General features: G+C 49.5%; 1 protein-coding gene across 2 annotated transcripts in view; it reads left to right on the forward strand.

The window, feature by feature from the left end:
• Positions 1–17,633, forward strand: part of Grid2ip (Grid2 interacting protein) — a 45,822-nt gene that overhangs the window by 17,063 nt on the left and 11,126 nt on the right. Inside the window, exons 1-12 of one of the 2 annotated variants that reach the window (XM_029559100.1) lie at positions 55–162; positions 5,009–5,257; positions 5,426–5,511; positions 7,168–7,237; positions 8,204–8,298; positions 8,485–8,668; positions 9,542–9,696; positions 12,440–12,592; positions 14,003–14,100; positions 14,315–14,432; positions 16,211–16,566; positions 17,487–17,632. In XM_029559100.1, coding sequence (XP_029414960.1) covers positions 128–162; positions 5,009–5,257; positions 5,426–5,511; positions 7,168–7,237; positions 8,204–8,298; positions 8,485–8,668; positions 9,542–9,696; positions 12,440–12,592; positions 14,003–14,100; positions 14,315–14,432; positions 16,211–16,566; positions 17,487–17,632 — 1,745 coding nt within the window. In that variant the 5' untranslated portion in view covers positions 55–127. Of the gene's footprint in view, positions 1–54; positions 163–5,008; positions 5,258–5,425; positions 5,512–7,167; positions 7,238–8,203; positions 8,299–8,484; positions 8,669–9,541; positions 9,697–12,439; positions 12,593–14,002; positions 14,101–14,314; positions 14,433–16,210; positions 16,567–17,486; position 17,633 lie in introns of those variants that run through there. The other variant, XM_029559099.1, reaches the window with a different exon arrangement.

Genomic DNA, 17,633 nt, shown 5'->3' on the forward strand with positions numbered 1-17,633 from the left:
GGCGGGGAGGGGCAGCGAGCGCTGGCCCAGCAGAGCTCCCGGAGTCGCGGCGCCCTCTCTCCCAACGCGGGCTCCGCCACCCGCTGCCCGGGGTGCACCTGCCGCACCGCCGCCGTCGTGGATCCGAATGGGGAAGGACCAGGGTTTCTCTAGGCACTTTAGGTACTTCCGCATCGCGTCCCGCATCTCCCGGAACCCCGTACCCTGGGGGACTGAATGCACCCTCATCGGGCCAGCTTGAAGTGGGGGGAGGGGGACTGGGCCATCGAGGGGGGTTCCCTGACTTGGGTGGGTACCCACCGAGACTGGGAGGGGCCCAGAAACTGGGGACAATGGAGATAAACTGAATGGGTTACATGGGGGGCTACGGTTTTGGTGTTGGGTACCCAGGACCGGCGTGCAGCCCTAGAAATTGGGCTAGGAGTGGAAAACGACCTTCTTGCTTTGGTTGACTGGATAGGACCAAGGCTGGGGTGTTGGGGGAGGCGGGTGGCATGTTCTGGATGAGAATCTAGCACATCCAGTCCTGAGTTTGGCAGGCAGGATCTTTCCACTGTTGCTCACTGACAGGCTGACATCTACAGAGGTGATCTAAGGCCTGCTGACCCCCCACCACTGTGTCCACCAGATCAAGGGTGAGGTGGAGAAAGCTGCCCTGATAGAGGAAGCAAAGAGAGGACCTGAAGGGAGTCCCTGGTAGCAGAATTAATCCTGAGAGGTTTCTTTGGTTCTGTTCCTTTGTTTTTTGTTTTCCACTTTTGAGGCAGGGTCTCACTCTGTAGCCCTAGTTAGCCTGGAACTCCCTGTGTAGACTAAGCTGGTCTTGAATTCACAGAGATCTGCCTGCTCTGCCTCCCGAGCGCTGGGATTAAAGGTGTGCATGAGAACCACTGACCCTAAGTGGGAGTTTTGCTGGTGGCTTTCAGGAAGAACCCTGGGAGCTCAGAAAGGCCTTTTGTCATAGCAGGGTCCTAAGAGCCCTGGATACCTAGAGCTGGGCTGTCACAGTCATAGAGACTATGACCAGTCCCTATAATTAGTTCAACCCCCTGCATCTGGTTGGGCTTGCTTTAGTTGACAGTGCCAGAACCGGGGTGGCTGGGCCAAACAGAGACACAGCAAGAGCCCATACCAGCCAGGAAGGTGTCTGGTTCAACTGGCAGCCTTGACCTCTGGCCCAAGCCAGGGGGATGCGTAGCAGGGAACTAATCACTAGACCTTTTTTCATCTTTTTTCACTCAGCCTGGTCAACTGTGGGGGCAGGACCTTTTCTTGATAATGGAGCTGGGCTGGTCATCTAGAATCTAGGTCTGATGCATTGCAAAGCTTGAGGGCTGAAGTTGGCATTATAAGACAGTGTCCGGCTTGTTCTCTCCTTTGCCTCAACATGAGACATGAGGATGGGAGAAGTGTAGAAACTGCACAGATAGATGGAGGTGTCGCACTCAGGATACTTTGAGTGACTCTCTGGGGAATGAGGCTCTAGATTTGTCAAACTCACTGCAGTGGGCAGGGCTTCTAGGACAGCAGAACGGGCCATTCGCCCTGATCTCTTGGTCACCTGGAACATCCAGCCCAGGAGCAGAGCTCCCTGGGGAAGCAGAGTCAACATGAGTCCTCCTGGAGGATCTCCACCCCTTCTTTCCCAGTAGGGAGTTTATTCTGCATGGCTGGCCTTATTAACCCTGCCCACAGAGGCTGGGAGCATTAGAGGGAGTGTTCAGAGAGGGTGTATCTCAGCTGGCCACCAGGCTGTTGCTCCCCCATCTTTTCTCTCATTTCCCATCATGCCCTTGGCATTGATGCCTAGTACAATGAACAGGGAAAGGAGCCTTGGGACACAGCCAGGAGTTCTTGCTAGTATCAGGAGCCCTAATTCCAGCTGTGTCACAGGCCAGCTATGTCACCCTGCAAAGTTACAGATTCTGTCTGTGCTCTACAATCTTCTGTTAAGTCCATCCGGATGTCAGCTGCCCTCTTTATGCTGAAATGAGGTTGGATCACTCACAAACCCTCCCCTATCTTCCCCTCCCAAGTGCCAAGGTTTTTCCTATCACTGTGGCCCACAGCACAGCTACAAACTCAGCCCCAGAAGAGCTCCCAGACTCTCAGAGGAGATTCATAGGCACTACCAAAGATTCATCCCAGAGTACAGATGCTTCCTGGTGGCCATCCCCCTACCACCTCCAGGGTGACTCTTTGGAGAGCAGAAGTCACAGGGTCTTCCTCGTTTAGCCCCAGTGCCTAGCAGGTACAGATGGCAAGGATTCACTAAACATACGCAGAGGACTGGGAACATAGCTCAGTGGTAGAGTGTTTACCTAGCACGTGCAGACCCTGCCTGGCTTCCTTCTCCAGCTCTACAAGAAGAAAAGAAAAAGAAAAAAAAAGGTGGGTGAGAAGGCTCAGCTGGTAAAGGGGTTTGTACCAATCTTGCTGACCTGAGTTTGATCCCTAGGACCCACATGGTAGAAGGAAAGAACTGACTCCTACAATTTGTTCTCTTACCTACACACACACACACACACACACACACACACACACACACACACAGACACAAATACATACCCATACACATACAAGATGCACATCATAAATAAACTAAAAAAAGATAAAAATATGAGCACAGCATCCTCACTGATTCTGTAGTGTTAACTGTCTTATTTATGTCTACATTTCCATGTGAAATAGCAGGTATTAGAGTGAAGCCTGAGAACCCAGGCTATGCTGAAGGGTGACCAGCCTTCAGCATCTTCCCTCATGTGCCAATATTTGAGAGGAAAGTGAAGTAAAGTAGACACTTGACAAGAAATTCAAGTTCAAAGGACTGAGAGCCCTTTAGAAGCTGCCACAGAGCCCACACAAGTGAGTCCCAGGCTCCACGGGGAAGTGGTGGTAAGGATGACATGTATAGCTGTTTTCCAATCTGGATTCAGCTTTCAGGTTGAAGCATCAGAGTTTGGTGATGGCCAAGTGTAAAGGAGGAGACCAGAGGATGAACAAAGATTTCTAGGATGGGTGACGGGAGTTTAGCTTGGTAATGCCATCAATAGTCAAGGATGCCCCATAAAGGGGCAGAAGGAATGGACTCAGAGGAGGACATAGTAAGTGGGGGTTCAACTGGGACCTTCATAATAAATTTTCTTTCTATTAAGGCTATTGTTCTCTGGCAGGCCTCCCACCAAGATGCTCACTAAGGGGATAATATGTCTCTGGTCTCAGCATCCTTTGACATTATTACAGACATCTTGAGTGTCAGCATCCTTAAACTTTAATTACAGACGTTTCCTCCTCTCAAGAACTGTCAGAGAAGTGCCACTTACCCTCTAGCCTCTTCTTATGTTTTTTAGGGTAGGTAGAGGTGGTTCAGTGGCTAAGAGTAGTTGGTGCTCTTGCAGACAACTCAAATTCAGTTCCCAGCACCCATGTCAGGCATCTTGCAACTGCCTGACAACTTCAGTTCCAGGGGGCTCCAACACCCTCTTCTGGTCTGTGGGCACAATACAGACACACAAATGTACATGTAATTAATACTAATAAAATCATTCTTTGTTTTATTTCTTGAAACAGGGTCTCCTTATAGCCCCAGGTAGCCTGGAACTCACTATGTAGACCAGACTGACCTTTATCTCACAGAGATCTGCCTGTCTATTCCTCCTGAGTGCTAGGATTAAAGGCATGTACCTCCATGCCTGCCTTAATAAAATCATTCTTAAAATTTTTATGCACTCTATTAATTTTTAAAAATATTTTATTATTTTTATTTTATGTGTACAAGTGTATTGCCTGCATGTATGTGAGTGCACCTGTGTCGTGCAATGCTGCGGAGGTCAGGAGAGGGCTTCAGATTCCCCTGGAACTGGAGTTAAGGATGGTTTGTAGCTGCCATGTGGGTGCTGGGAATTGAACCCGGGTCCTCTGCAAGAGTAGTCAGTGCTCTTAACCGCTGAGCCATCTCTCCAGCCCCTTTATTGATTTTTTTAACTTTATGTGTATGAATGTTTTGCCTGCATGTATGTAAGTGCACCACATATGTGCAGAACCCACAGAGGCCAGAAGAGGGTATCAAATCCCCTGGAACTGGAGTTATAGCCGGGTTATGAGCCACCATGTGGGTGCTGGGAATACACGGGAGGCCCTCTGCAAAAACAACCAGTGTGTTTTAACTATTGAGCCATCTATGTCTCCAGCCACCAAAACAATTGTTGAAAAGAAAAACATAATGTAAGACTAAATTGGATGAAGTCTGGTGTTGGGCGTGGAGAGGCCAGTTCAGTTTAGTTAGGAGGGTGGACCAGACAGGGTCAAAAGCTGGGAGGTGGCATTGAAGGCAGGTGATCTGGCCCTGGCAATTGCAACTGAAGATAAGGCTGGCCAGAGAAACAAGCAGGACTTGGGGTGTGAGAACAGGGGGAGGAAGTCAGATCCAGACTGCTGCAATCTTGGCCAACTGCCAACTGGAACTAAGCTTGACTTAGTGGGTACAAGAACTTTTGCCAGGGGTGGAGGTGCATACCTATAATCACAGCATTCGGCAGGTAGAGGCAGGCCGATCTCTGTGAGACTGAGGCCAACTGGGGCTTCAGAGACACCCTGTCTCAAAAAAAAAAAAATTAAATGCTGGAGATGGAAGGCAGGCAGGAGTTGGAAGCCTCCATGGACTGGCTATAGAAACAGTGAGGCTAGGGTAATGGGGAACAGTCCATGAAACTTTTCCAAGTGGTGGTAAGCAGGACACCACACACCTGGTCCAAGACAGTCGGTTCTCTCTTTCCATTACGTGGTTCCCAGGGATGGAATTCAGGTCGTCAAACCTTGCAGCAAGTGCCTTCTCTACCTGAGCCATCTCGCCGCTCGGTCCACGATAGTAGGGAATGCAAATCTGAGTACAGAAGAGAAGAGCAATTTCCCCAGTCACCCCAGAAAGAAGGGGCAGGAGAGCCACCAGGAGGCGTCTTTGGTATGCAGTCAGAGGAAGCGCCCTAACTCCGTGTTCTTCGCCCTGCAGGATCTTCATCCCTAAAAAGCACCGAGCACGCTTTGACGAAGTGGTGTCGCAGGGTCTGCTAGGCAAGCTGTGCCGAGCTCGGAGGGCTCAGGGCGCTCAGCGTTTGCGCCGGAGCCGCAGCGAGGAGCGACCCGAGCGCCTCTTGGTGTCCACGCGCGCCAGCGCCCCGCCCCGCCGTCCAGATGAGCCGCCACCGCGCAAGGCCACCTCTCTTATGGGTGGCCACACCGGTCCCGGGGGCGCTCGCAGGTACACAGGCGAGCTTGGGATAGAAACCTAGACAGAGGGCAAGGGAGGTGGACATCTGGGAGGGCAGGGACATGAGACATCACCTACCCCTTACATCCTGGTCCTCTCTCCCCAGGGTGATAAAGGACAGGTCACCTACCACCAATTCTGTCCCGTCTTTCTCCCCAGGACCGTCCGAGTCTACAAGGGCAACAAGAGTTTTGGCTTCACTCTGCGTGGCCACGGACCGGTCTGGATCGAATCTGTCCTGCCTGGTGAGGGATGGGCACATTGTACTGAGTCTCTAAGACAGGAGATGAGGTGACAGACTCTGATGTAGCTCCCCCTAGTAATACCACTCATATATGACTTCTCAGCAAAGCCTCACCCCCTGCCCTCACCAATCTCAGGTAGCCAATGTCCTCTGAAGTGTCCCCAATTATAATCAACCCACTGACTAAGATGTTTGAGGACAGAGGCTTGGTTTCAGCATCTCCCCTCCAAGCCTAAAATCACCCCAAGCCAAGTTAGCCAAGAGCTTCATCCAGACTTTTGTTTATCTATGAGGAGGGCTGGCACTTCCCTAGAAACCCTCACAGAACTGGTACCCACACAGGCTTTGCTCCAAACAATGTTCCTTGCACAGAGATCCCAGTGTGAATTGGGTACTTGTCAATAGACCAGATTCAGAAAAGTGATGTGGCTTCAGGATCCTTGAAGACCACCCCCTCAACTCCCCAAAACTGGAATCCCCCTCTTGCACCTTCTTTTTTCTGGAATCATGACATCTTGAATCAGGTAGAGCCTTTCCAGTCCAAAAATTCTTTATCTTATTTTTCTAATATTTTATTTATTTTTATTTTCTGGGTTTGAATGTTTTGACTGCATGTATATAAATGCACCCATGTGCATGCAATGCCTGGGAGACCAGAAGAGGGCATCAGATCCTCTTGAACTGGAGTTACAGTTAGCTACTATGTGGGTGCTAGGAACTGAACCTGGGTCCTCTGGAAGAGTAGCCAATGCTCTTAACCACTGAGCTATCTCTCCAACTCTTATTTTATTTTTGATTCTATTTTATTTTTTGAGACAGTCTCATGCTGTATCCCAAACTACCCTTGAACTCAAAATCCTCTTGCCTCAGCCCCATAAACACTGAAATTAAAGACTTGAGCACTAGACCCAACTCCACCATGTTTTAAAAAATCCAGATTTGGGGTGTTGGTGGTAGACACCTATAATCCCAGAACCCGGGAAGTGGAGATGGGAGGATCAGAAGTTCACAGTTTTTCTTGGCCACAATAATGAGCTTAAGGCTATCCTGGGCTACATGAGACACTGCCCCCACCCCCCAAAAATGTCAGTTTTGATATTATTCAGACATACCGAGTTGAGCCCAGGAGATGGAGGCAGGCGGATCTCCATGAGGTCAAAGCCAGCCTAGTCTCCATAGTGAGTTCCAGGCCTGCTAGGGCTACGGGGAGACCCTGTCTTTAAAAGATAAAAAACAAACAGAGGCAGTTGCCAGTGGAACATACTTTGCTATTCACAGGTCCCAGAGGAGCGACACAAGATGGTATGGGAGAGCAGGATTGATCATGAGGCAGATGAAGGAGGGAGGGAGAGACATGGGCAAAAGCTTTTCATTGCGTGCATGGTTTTTTCCCACTGGAAGGGAGTAGGTAAGTGGAATAAGAAAGTTCAGTCCTTCTACCACATGAGTCCCAGGCATCAAACTCAGGTAGTCAGGCTAGGCAGCAAGCTCCCTTACCCACTGTGCTGTCCCCCCAGCCCTGAGTCTCATTTCCCATTTATAAACTTGGAGAATGGTTATCTGGCTCACAGAGCAAGGTAGAGTGGTAGGACTCCAACACAAGTCCAGGATGGGGGTAGTATGCTGAATATACATGCTCTCTTCTTCTCTCCTCCAGGCAGCCCAGCTGAAAATGCCTCCCTCAAATCAGGCGACAGGATCCTTTTCCTCAATGGCCTGGACATGAGGTCAGTAACCTTTGATTATATCAGATCTTGGGATGCTGAGCCATCCCCCAAGACTTCAGCCTCTTGGGATACTCTAACTGTGGTCCTAATCTCCTTCTGATCCATTGACCCCTGTGTCTGACCCTCTTCCACTGGGGACTATTTATTTATTTATTTATTTATTCATACTGGGAATTGAACCCAGGCCCCTGTGTTAAGCAAACATTCTACCTCTGAGCTACATTCTCAGTCCTTTATTTATGATTTTTGTTTTGTTTTGTTGTTTTGAGACAGGTCTCACTCTGTAGCTGAGGCCAGCCTGGAAAACACTAAGTAGTTCAGACTGGACTTGTACTCATGGTAATCCACCTGCCTCAGCCTCCTAAGTGCTGGATTACAAGTGTGAACTACTATGTCTGGCTCCCAGCTAAATTTTTTTAAAGTTTATTTTTATGTCATTCTATATGTATGTGTGTTTTGCCTGCATGTATGTAAGCATACCACATTGGTGCAATGCCCACAGAGGCCAGAAGAAAGGCATTGGATCCTCTGGAATTGGGGATGCAGATAGTTGTGAGCCTCCTACCAAACCCTAGGCCTCAGCAAAAGTCAGTTCTCTTAACTGATGAGCCATTTTTCCAGATCCTAAAAAAATGTTTATTTTGAGACAGGGTCTCACTTAGTTGCCCAGGCTGGCCTTGAGCTTGCTATTATGCAATTCATAGTGGCCCCAAATTCTGCAGTCCTGCTTCAGCCTCCCAAGTGCTGAGATTACAGTTGTATGCCTCCATGTGAAGCCTTGCCTGGGGCCACAGGGGTATAGCTCCTTCTATACCCCAGACTGCCAGGCCCAAAGCAGCAGGTCCTGACTAGGCCTGACCCAGCTGTGGACTTGGGGTTTGACCTCAATGGGAAAAGACAGGGAAGACTGACTGGCAGCTGGACAGAGCTCACTTGTCAGACCCTCCTGGGCCATCTCCTTTGCAGGAATTGCTCCCATGACAAGGTGGTATCCATGTTGCAAGGCAGTGGAGCCATGCCCACGCTGGTGGTAGAGGAAGGACCCGTCCCCTTTGCCAGTGGTGAGACTCACTTCATAGATTTCCTAGGCCTGTTTGGTCGCTTCCCAGGCTTGCCACCAGGGTGTGCTCGTTGCTCTCTGTCCAAGCGCACTTCTCAGTGCATTGCATGCCCCAGCTCAGCAGGCTGCTGACCTCAGGCATCCAGTCTCGGTCACCCGTGCCTCCCTATACCTGTGGTCCGCGCAGATTCAGATTCTTTGGATTCCCCCAACCGGTCGTCGGCGCTCACCTCGCTGCAGTGGGTGGCTGAGATCCTACCATCCAGTATCCGGGTCCAGGGGAGGACCTTCAGTCAACAGCTGGAGCATCTGCTCACGCCTCCAGAGCGCTATGGAGTTTGTCGGGCCCTTGAAAGCTTCTTCCAGCACAGGTGCTTGGGACACAGTGGTGGTGGGGACCCGTCCTGGCTGGCTCCGGAGCCCTACCCAAATTCGGCAATCCTGGTGTCCCTGCCTGTGCTTCCTCAATCTCCTTGGGTGGGGAGAAGCCTCCACACAGCTGGTATTAAAGGAGGAGCAATTGCGGTGCCTGAAACAAACCTCACTTTTTTTTTTAAAACAAGTTCTCACTATGTAACCCTGGCTGGCCTGGAACTTGCTATGTAGACTAGGCTGGCCTTGAACATACAGAGCTCCTCCAGCCTCTGCCTCCTGAGTGCTGGGATCAAAGGCATGTTCCACAATGCCCAGCTAAACCTTGATTTTTGACACTTCCTAGTACAGTTAACTCATTTACTTATTTATAAGGATTTATTTATATTTTTGTGTGTGAATGTTTGCCTGCATGTATTTAAGAGAACCAAGTGTCTGCAATGCCCAAAGAGTCCAGAAGAGGGTATTGTATCCCATGGAACTGGAATTACAGACGACTGTTAGCTACCATGTGGGCCCTGGGAACAGAACACAGGTCCTCTGCAAGAATAAGTGTTTTTAACTGCTGAGTCATCTTTTCAGCCCCATAATTACTACTTTTGTGTGTTTGGTGCTGGAAATTAAACTCAGGGCTCTGGACATGCTAGATAAGCACTTGACCAATGAGCTAAGATCCCCAGACCAAATTAGGATTTGAATATGAGCAGCCTGTCCCTGGAACCTCCTTTCCTGTCCCTTCTGTTCTGTCTTTTAAGGTTGGGGGTCAAAACATGGGTGGAATTCTGTGGCCTGGAACTACCACCTGGTCCACACCACCCTTCTGGGGAGCCCCTTAGTGATAAGCTCCCTACTCTTGCATCCCCTTCTCCCAGGAACATCGACACACTCATTGTGGATATCTACCCTGTGTTGGACACACCCGCCAAGCAGGTGCTCTGGCAGTTCATCTACCAGCTCCTGACCTATGAGGAACAGGAGCTCTGTCAGGAGAAAATTGCATGTTTCCTGGGCTACACAGCCATGACAGGTAAGCAGTCCATGCTCGAAGTTGCCAGCTGTGCCAGGTGAACAACCTGACACCTGTTCTCAACTGGGAGGTCTGACAGCCTCTCTAGGCTCCTCTGGTACATATATATGCCCATATGCCAGGTGCCAGGTAGATACATACTCAACCCACTGAGGTTTGACTTTGGAGATTGTGCATGCCCAGCTGACCTTCATGGCACACACTCAGCATAACTTGACTCAAATTTTCTTCCTTTTCTTTCCCTTCTCTTTCTTTCTTTTTAAAATGTTTTTATTTGGGGGCTGGAGAGATGGCTTGATAGTTAAGAGCACTGACTGCTCTTGAGAGAACCAGGATTCAATTCCCAGCATCAACATAGTGGCTAATAATCATTCATAACTCCAGTTCCAGGGGATTCAACACCCTCTTCTGACCTCCTTGGGCATTGCAGGACATGGGTGCATATACATGTGTGCAGGCAAAACACTCATACACATAATTAAATAATTTTATGTGTTATTAGTGTTTTACCTGCATGCATGTGAGTGCACATGTGTGCATGCAATGCCCATGGAGGATAGAAGAGGATGTCAGATAAACTGGAGTTATAGGTGGTTGTAAGCCACATACAGGAGCTAGGAACCTGACTAAGGGCCTCTGCGAGAACAAGTGTTCTTAACTACTGAGCCATCTCTTCAGCCTTCCTTCCTTCCTTCCTTCCTTCCTTCCTTCCTTCCTTCTCTTTCTTTCTGACAGACCTCACCCCAAATTCGTGAATAGCTGAGTCTGGCCTTGAACTTCTCTGCCTTCTGCCTCTCCAGATGTGGGAATTATGGATGTGCATCACCACACCCTGATTTTCATTAATTTTTAATTAAAAAAATTTATGTATGTGAATGTTTTGCTTGCCTGTATGTAAGTGTACTATGTAAGTGCAATGCTCACAGAGACCAGAAGAGGGCATCAGATTCCCTGGAACTGGAGCTGGGGACAGTTGCTAGTTGCCGTGTGGATACTGGGAATGAAGCCTAGGTCCTTTGCAAGAGCAGAAAGAGCTCTTAATCGTTGAGCCATTTTTAATGTGTGTGATTGTTTGGCATACATGTATGTAAATGCACCATGTGCATGCAATGTGATTTTTTTTTTACATTGATGGGGACGGAACTTGGAGCCTTGCTCATGCTAGGCAAGTGCTCTACCACTGAGAGTCCCACCCTTATTGTTTTGAAATTTTGTAGCTGGGCCTGGTGGTTTAGGGCTTTAACTCCAGCACTTAGGGATGTTGAAACAGGAGGGTTATAAATTTGAGGCCAACCTAGGATTCACTATGTAGCACATAATGAGAACCTGTCCCCAAAACAAAACAAGAGGCTGAGGAGATGGTTGTGCAGGTAAAGTACTTTCTGTGCAAACAGGAATCCCAAGTTCAGATCCCCAGAACCCACTTAAATTCTGGGTGGATGTGGCCTCCAGCCTCAGAAGGCAGAGACAGAGGAGCCCCAAAACCAGCTAGCTAGTGAGACTAGTCATATCAGTGAGATCTGGGTTTGATTGAGAGACCCTGCCTCAACGAATAAGGTGAAGAGCAATGAAGAGTAAGTTCCAACATCAGCCTCACTCCCACTCACATACACACTCATCTCTCACATACACACATGCTCCCACACATGAAAACTGGAAAAATAAAACAAAAAACAATTAAAAAGCATGCAGGGGGCTGGAGGGATGACTCAGTGGTTAAGAGCACTTGCTGCTCTTACAAAGGATTGGAGTTCAGTTCCCAACCATATGGTGGCTCACAAATACCTGACATTGCAGTTCCTGGAGATCTGATGTCCTCTTCTGGTCTCTTCAGGTACTGCATAAATGTGATGCATATACATTCATACATGCAGGTAACACACATGCACATAAAAGGAAATAACCCTTTATTTTATTTTTGGTGTTTTTGAGATAGGGTCTCCCTGTAGCCCCAGCTGGCTTAAAACTCAATATGTAGACCAGGCTGGCCTTGATCTTGCAGAGATCTGCCTGCTTCTGTCTCCCGAGTGCTGGGATTAAAGGCATGTGCCACCAAGCCAGGCTTCCTTTATTTAAAAAAAAAAAAAAAAGTTCAGTATTTAAGAACACTGGCTGCTCTCAAAGAGGACCTGAGTCTGATTCCCAGCACCCACATGGTGGCTAACAACCATCCATAACTCCAGTTCCAGGGAATCCGACAACCTCTTCTGACCTCCACAGGCATTGCACAACACGGGTGCACTTATATACATGTAGGCAATACACTCATACGTATAAAATTTTTTAAAATATCATGCATTTCATGGCCAAGGCCATGGAGGTTGTGCCAAAGCCTGCAACTTTACCTGCCACTGACACTATAGTTACGTGGCTGTCACTGCAGATTTTCTATTTGCTGAGCCTTTATGTATGCCTATTCCCCTACAGCCACAGTTTGCTGAGGAGGGATGAAGACTTCAGCATAAAGTGCACTGTCCAAGGATTGGGGGTATGGCTTGGTGGGAGAGCATCACCTGCCTAGAATCCCCCAGTGAGGAGTTGGGGGCATGACTCAGTGGCATGTTTATGCTTAGCGTGCACAAGACCCTGGGTTCCATCCTGAGCACTGTTGTCCTGTGACAAGACAGGAAGGTGCCAGGGTTCCGAGTCCACATGCTGGTGGTGGTGACTTCTGCCCTTACCTTCCTTGTTTGTGGAAGCTGACAGGACAAGGATCTCATGCCACATCTTATTCCCACAGCAGAACTAGAGTCTTCACTGGACCTGGAGCCAGAGCCCACACCAGAGCCCACACCAGAGCCTACGCCAGAGCCACAGCCACGGAGCTCCCTGAGGGCCTCTTCCATGTGCCGCCGCAGCCTCCGCTCCCAGGGCCTGGAGGCTGGCCTCAGCTGTGGTAAGGTCCCTGATGGAAAGGCTGAGGCTCAGTTTTCCCCTCTTGCAAAATGGGCTTAGAGAAATGGTGAGTGTATTAGTCAGAGCTCCCTAGAGGAACAGAATTGATATATTGAATGTCTATCACAAAGGAAATTTACTACATTGGCTTACACAATACAGGCTGGGTAGTCTAACAGTGGCCCTCTGCATTCTGGAGAGCGGAGAACCCAGTACATGGCTGGATGTCTCAGCATCCCAATCTGGCACTGACGGCTTGGAAGATTCTTGGAGAGTTGTTTGTCTTCAGTCTAACATTAGAAGACCAAAGAATCTGGGTTCCAATGTCAGTGAAGGATGATGGCAGTGGTGTCAGCAACAAGCAGCAGCAGGATAGATGTACTTACCAGCAAGGGGTGAAGGCAGGCAGACAGAAGCAGCCACTTTCCCCTCAGGCCTCTTTATGTATAGGAAGGTGCTGTCCACTTTGGGGTAGAGTCTTCCCCCCTCAGTTAATCCTTCCAAATAATTTCCTCAAAGGCTCAGAAGTGTAACTCATTTGATTTCAGATCAAATCAACCAAGTTGACAATCAAGATTAACCATCGAGGGGCTGGAGAAATGGCTCATCTTCTAGAGGACCTGAGTTCAGTTCCCAGCACCCATATCAGGCAACTCACAACCACCTGTAACTCCACCTCGAGGGAATCCAATGCCCTCTTCTGGCCTCTGTGGACACCTGCACAGACTTACACATACCCCCACACACAGACACAGATTTATACACATGATTAAAAATAAATACCAGGTGTGGTGGCACACGCCTTTTAATCCCAGCACTTGAGAGGTAAAGGCAGGCGATCTCTGTGAGATGGAAGCCAGCCTGGTCTACATAGTGAGTTCTAGGACAGCTGGGGCTACAAGGAGACTTTGTCTCAAAAATAATAATAGTAATTAGTTAGTAAGTAAATAAAAATCATGGGCCTGGAGAGACAGCTCAGTAGTTAAGAGCACTGGTTACTCTTTCAAAGGACCTAGGTTCGGTTTCCAGCACCCACATGGTGACTAACAACTGTTAACTCCAGTTCAAGGGGATCCAATGCCTTCTTCTGGCCTCTGCCAGCATTGTGTGACATGGGTACACCCCCAAATAAGTCTTCAAATTAGCACATGACTCTTAGATAAACATACATGTAGGCAAACCACTCATACACATAAAATAAAAATAAATCGAAAAAATAAATAAATAAATATTAAATTTAAAATCCTTTTTTAAAAAATTAACCATCACAGTGGGGAATGACAGGGACCTAGGGGTTAGCAGGGCTGACTGGCGGCTGTGGTGGCAATGCAGGGCCTCTGGGGTGGGGACTGGGACCTGAGCCTTAGAGCTCAGATGTGGTAACAGGGCCTCCATGGCAACTTCCTGGCAGGACCAGGCGACTGCCCCGACATACCTCTACCTCTGATCCCAGGTGAGCGCCAGGCTGGTGATGGCACGTCCCTCCCAGAGACCCCCAACCCCAAGATGGTGAGTCCAGCCTCCCAAATGGGGTCAATAACCATGGGAAATGTCTTGCCAGTGCATGGAGACCCCTGACCAAAGTGTCCCACTGGCTAGTGCCACTGGGAAGACTGCCTTTGCGTAGCTTCTGAGGGTCTGTTGAGGCCACCAGGGGGCAGTAGAAGAAGGTTGGATTCATCTCCACTGATTCCACCCTCTTCTCCCCCATCCCTGTCCTCAGATGTCCGCTGTCTATGCAGAGCTTGAGTCTCGACTTAACAGCAGTTTCAAAGGAAAGATGGGAGGCGCGTCCAAATCCCGGGCCTCCCCGCCAGTCCCCAGCCTGATAGGCATATCAGGTATGGATTCAACCAGCCTTTGATCCTCAGGGAGTACTGGCTGGCCCGTCCTTCTAGCTGACTGTCCTATCATCCCTGCTCCCAGACGGTGTGAAGCTGGATGGTAGGGAGCCTCATAGACCTCATGTATGTGTTGAGTAGTCAAGATTAGCTTGTCTCAACTCTCATTTGTCCTTTGTGGTCCTCCCCTTAGCTGGTGAATCTGGAAACGTAGGGTACACCCCCAAATAAGTCTTCAAATTAGCACGTGACTCTTAGATAAACTATGAAGTGCATGCCAGGATGTGTGACTGGCATAGCTAGGAAGATATTTTCTCTGCAGTCTAAGCAAGACCAGCTGTGCCTAGTGTACAGTCCTGTCATCCCAGCTACTCAGGAAGCTGAAGCAGGAGGATCATAAGTTCAAGGCCTACCTGGGCTACAGAGTGAACTTGGGGTTACACTGGGCAATTTATTGAGATCCTGCCCCAAAATTTTTATTTTATGTATATGAGTGTATCCCCTGCATGTAAGCGCATCTGTGTTGTGCAATACCTGCAGAGGTCAGAAGAGGGCGTTGGATCCCCTAGAACTGGAGTTATGAACCATTGTTAGCACCCAGGTCCTCTGCAAGAGTAATCAGTGTTCTAAACCACTGAACCATCTCTCCAGCCCCCCAAACTTTTTTTTTAAGTAGGGCTAGGGATGCAGTTGGTAGAGTGCTTGCTCCCATGCTTGAGTCCCTGGGTTTCATCATATAAAAGTGGGTGTGGTGGAGCACACTGTGATCCTAGCACTCAGGAACTGGAAACAGAAGGATCAGATGTTTAAGGTCATCCTCAGCTACCTCAAGGCCAGCCTGGGCTACATGAGACCTTATGTCAAAAAAAATGGGGCAGCTGGAGAAATGGCTCAGTGGTTAAGAGCATTGGCTGCTCTTGCAGATGACCCAGATTTGGTTTCCAGCACTGACATGGTAGTTAACAACCATCAGTAACCAGGGGATCTGACACCCTCTTCTGGCCTCCATGGGCATTGCACACATGTGATGCCTTACATAATGCAGGCAAAACACTCATACACATTAAAAAGAACAGAACAAGCCGGGCGTGGTGGCGCACGCCTTTAATCCCAGCACTCGGGAGGCAGAGGCAGGTGGATCTCTGTGAGTTCAAGTCCAGCCTGGTCTACATAGTGAGCTCCAGGACAGCTGGGGCTACAGGGAGACCCTGTCTCAAAAAAAAGACCGAAAAAAAAAAAGAACAGAACATAGTCTAATATTATGGGTTGGACATGATGGCACATGTCTTTAATCCCAGCAGTCAGGAGACAGAGGCAGGAGGATCTCTGTGAGTTTAAGACCAATTTGTTCTACTGAGAGCTCCAGGCCAGCTGGGCTACATAGTGAGACACTGTCTCAAAAAGCAACAAGAAAGGGGAAGTAGCTGGGCTATAACTCACTGGCAAGCATTTGTGTATTATGTACAAGACCCTAGGTTCAGTCCCCAGTACTGGGGCGTTGGTGGGGGCAGAGCCTCTATGTCAGAGGCTTGCTAGGCAGGGAGGTACCTCACAACTCTTGTCTGAAGCCTAGATAAAGATAGTTGTTGGGGCCCTTGGGGTGCCTTCCCAGATGATTTGGGGTTTGGCTGAGTGGAAGACCAGACATGCTTTTGTCCATCTACTCTGGTCACCCTGGGAGGCAGGGTTGCCCAGGCTGAGCCCAGAGACAGAAACATGCCTCCAACTCCAGCTGGATGCTGGCTGATAGGGGTCCTCACCTTCCATCCCTAACCCAGGGCCCAGGACCCTGTCTGGAGTGTCGTGGCCCAGTGAGCGGCACCTGCCATCCCCCTGCTATGACCCTCTGTGCTCTGGGGGCCTGGCCTCTCCCAGCAGCTCTGAGTCTCACCCCTACGCTAGTTTGGAGAGCAGCAGAGTACCCTCCCCGCAGCCAGGCCTCGGATCCATCCACCCAGACAGCCCCCCAAGTCCAGACCCCATCCAGCCACCCAGCCGCAGGAAGCTGTTCACATTTTCCCGCCCGGTGCGGAGCCGAGACACGGATCGCTTCCTAGATGTGCTGAGCGAGCAGCTGGGCCCCCGGGTCACCATTGTGGATGACTTTCTGACACCGGAAAATGACTATGAAGAGGTGAGCATGCAATTAGGCTTGGAGGGTTGAGGGGTAAAGGTTCATAAGGGGTACTAAGTCCCCAAGATCCTGCAGGAGCCCTCTACAGCGACCTCAAATTACCTCTCCACCTGCTCCAGTCTGTCCTAGAGTCTGTCTCAGCCTACTTTGATTGCTAGCTGGAGCTATCCCAAGTTAATTTTTATTCATATCTATCCCACCCCTTGCCTGAGGCTATTCTATATACTTTGTCTCAGGTTACCCCATTCCTCATTCCAACCTCAGACTAAGCTACCTTTCCCTAGGCTATCCCATCTTTTTCCTAAGCCTCCCCCATATACTGTGTCTCAGGCTAGCCCATTCTTTGTCCCAGGCTGTATCAGTCACTTTTCTGTTGCTGTGATAAAACCCTTGACCAAGGCAACTTATAGAAGGAAGAGCTTATTTGGCTTGCAGTTCTAGAGGGATAGGAGTCCATTGTGGCGGGCAAGACATGGCAGGAGATAGCCGGAGCAGAAAGCTGAGCATTCACATCTTTAGGCATACACAGGAAGCAGAGAGAGAAATTGGCAGTGGGAATGAGGCTTATGATCTCTCAAAGTCCACCCCCAGTGACATGCTTCCTCCATCATGGTCACACTTCTAAAGGTTCCATGACCTCCCGAAACAGCACCAGGAACAGGGGACCAAGCGTTCATATACTTGGAGCCTATGGGGGACACTTCTATTGAAACCACCACACAGGCTATCCTCCACACTCTTGGGCTATCCTGCCCACAATCTCAGGCTAACTCACCAGACTGCCCATCCCGGCTACTAGCTTCTCTTGTCCCAGGCTACCCCACTTTCCATTTGCTTGCCCTGTCTTCCCTACATGCACTTGCTGCAGTCTGTCTGGCCCCAGCTTCACTTTCCACTGAACTTGCTCTCCCCTGGCACAGATGAGCTTCCACGATGACCAGGGCAGCTTTGTGACCAATGAGAGAAGCAGCGCCAGCGACTGCGTGAGCAGCAGTGAGGAGGGAAGCTCACTGACCTACTCCTCCATTTCCGACCACATCCCCCCCCCCCCCCCCCGCCCTCCCCCA

Source organism: Nannospalax galili, unplaced genomic scaffold (genome assembly GCF_000622305.1).
Source record: "Nannospalax galili isolate Female #2095 unplaced genomic scaffold, S.galili_v1.0 scaffold809, whole genome shotgun sequence".
Lineage (NCBI taxonomy): Eukaryota > Metazoa > Chordata > Mammalia > Rodentia > Spalacidae > Nannospalax > Nannospalax galili.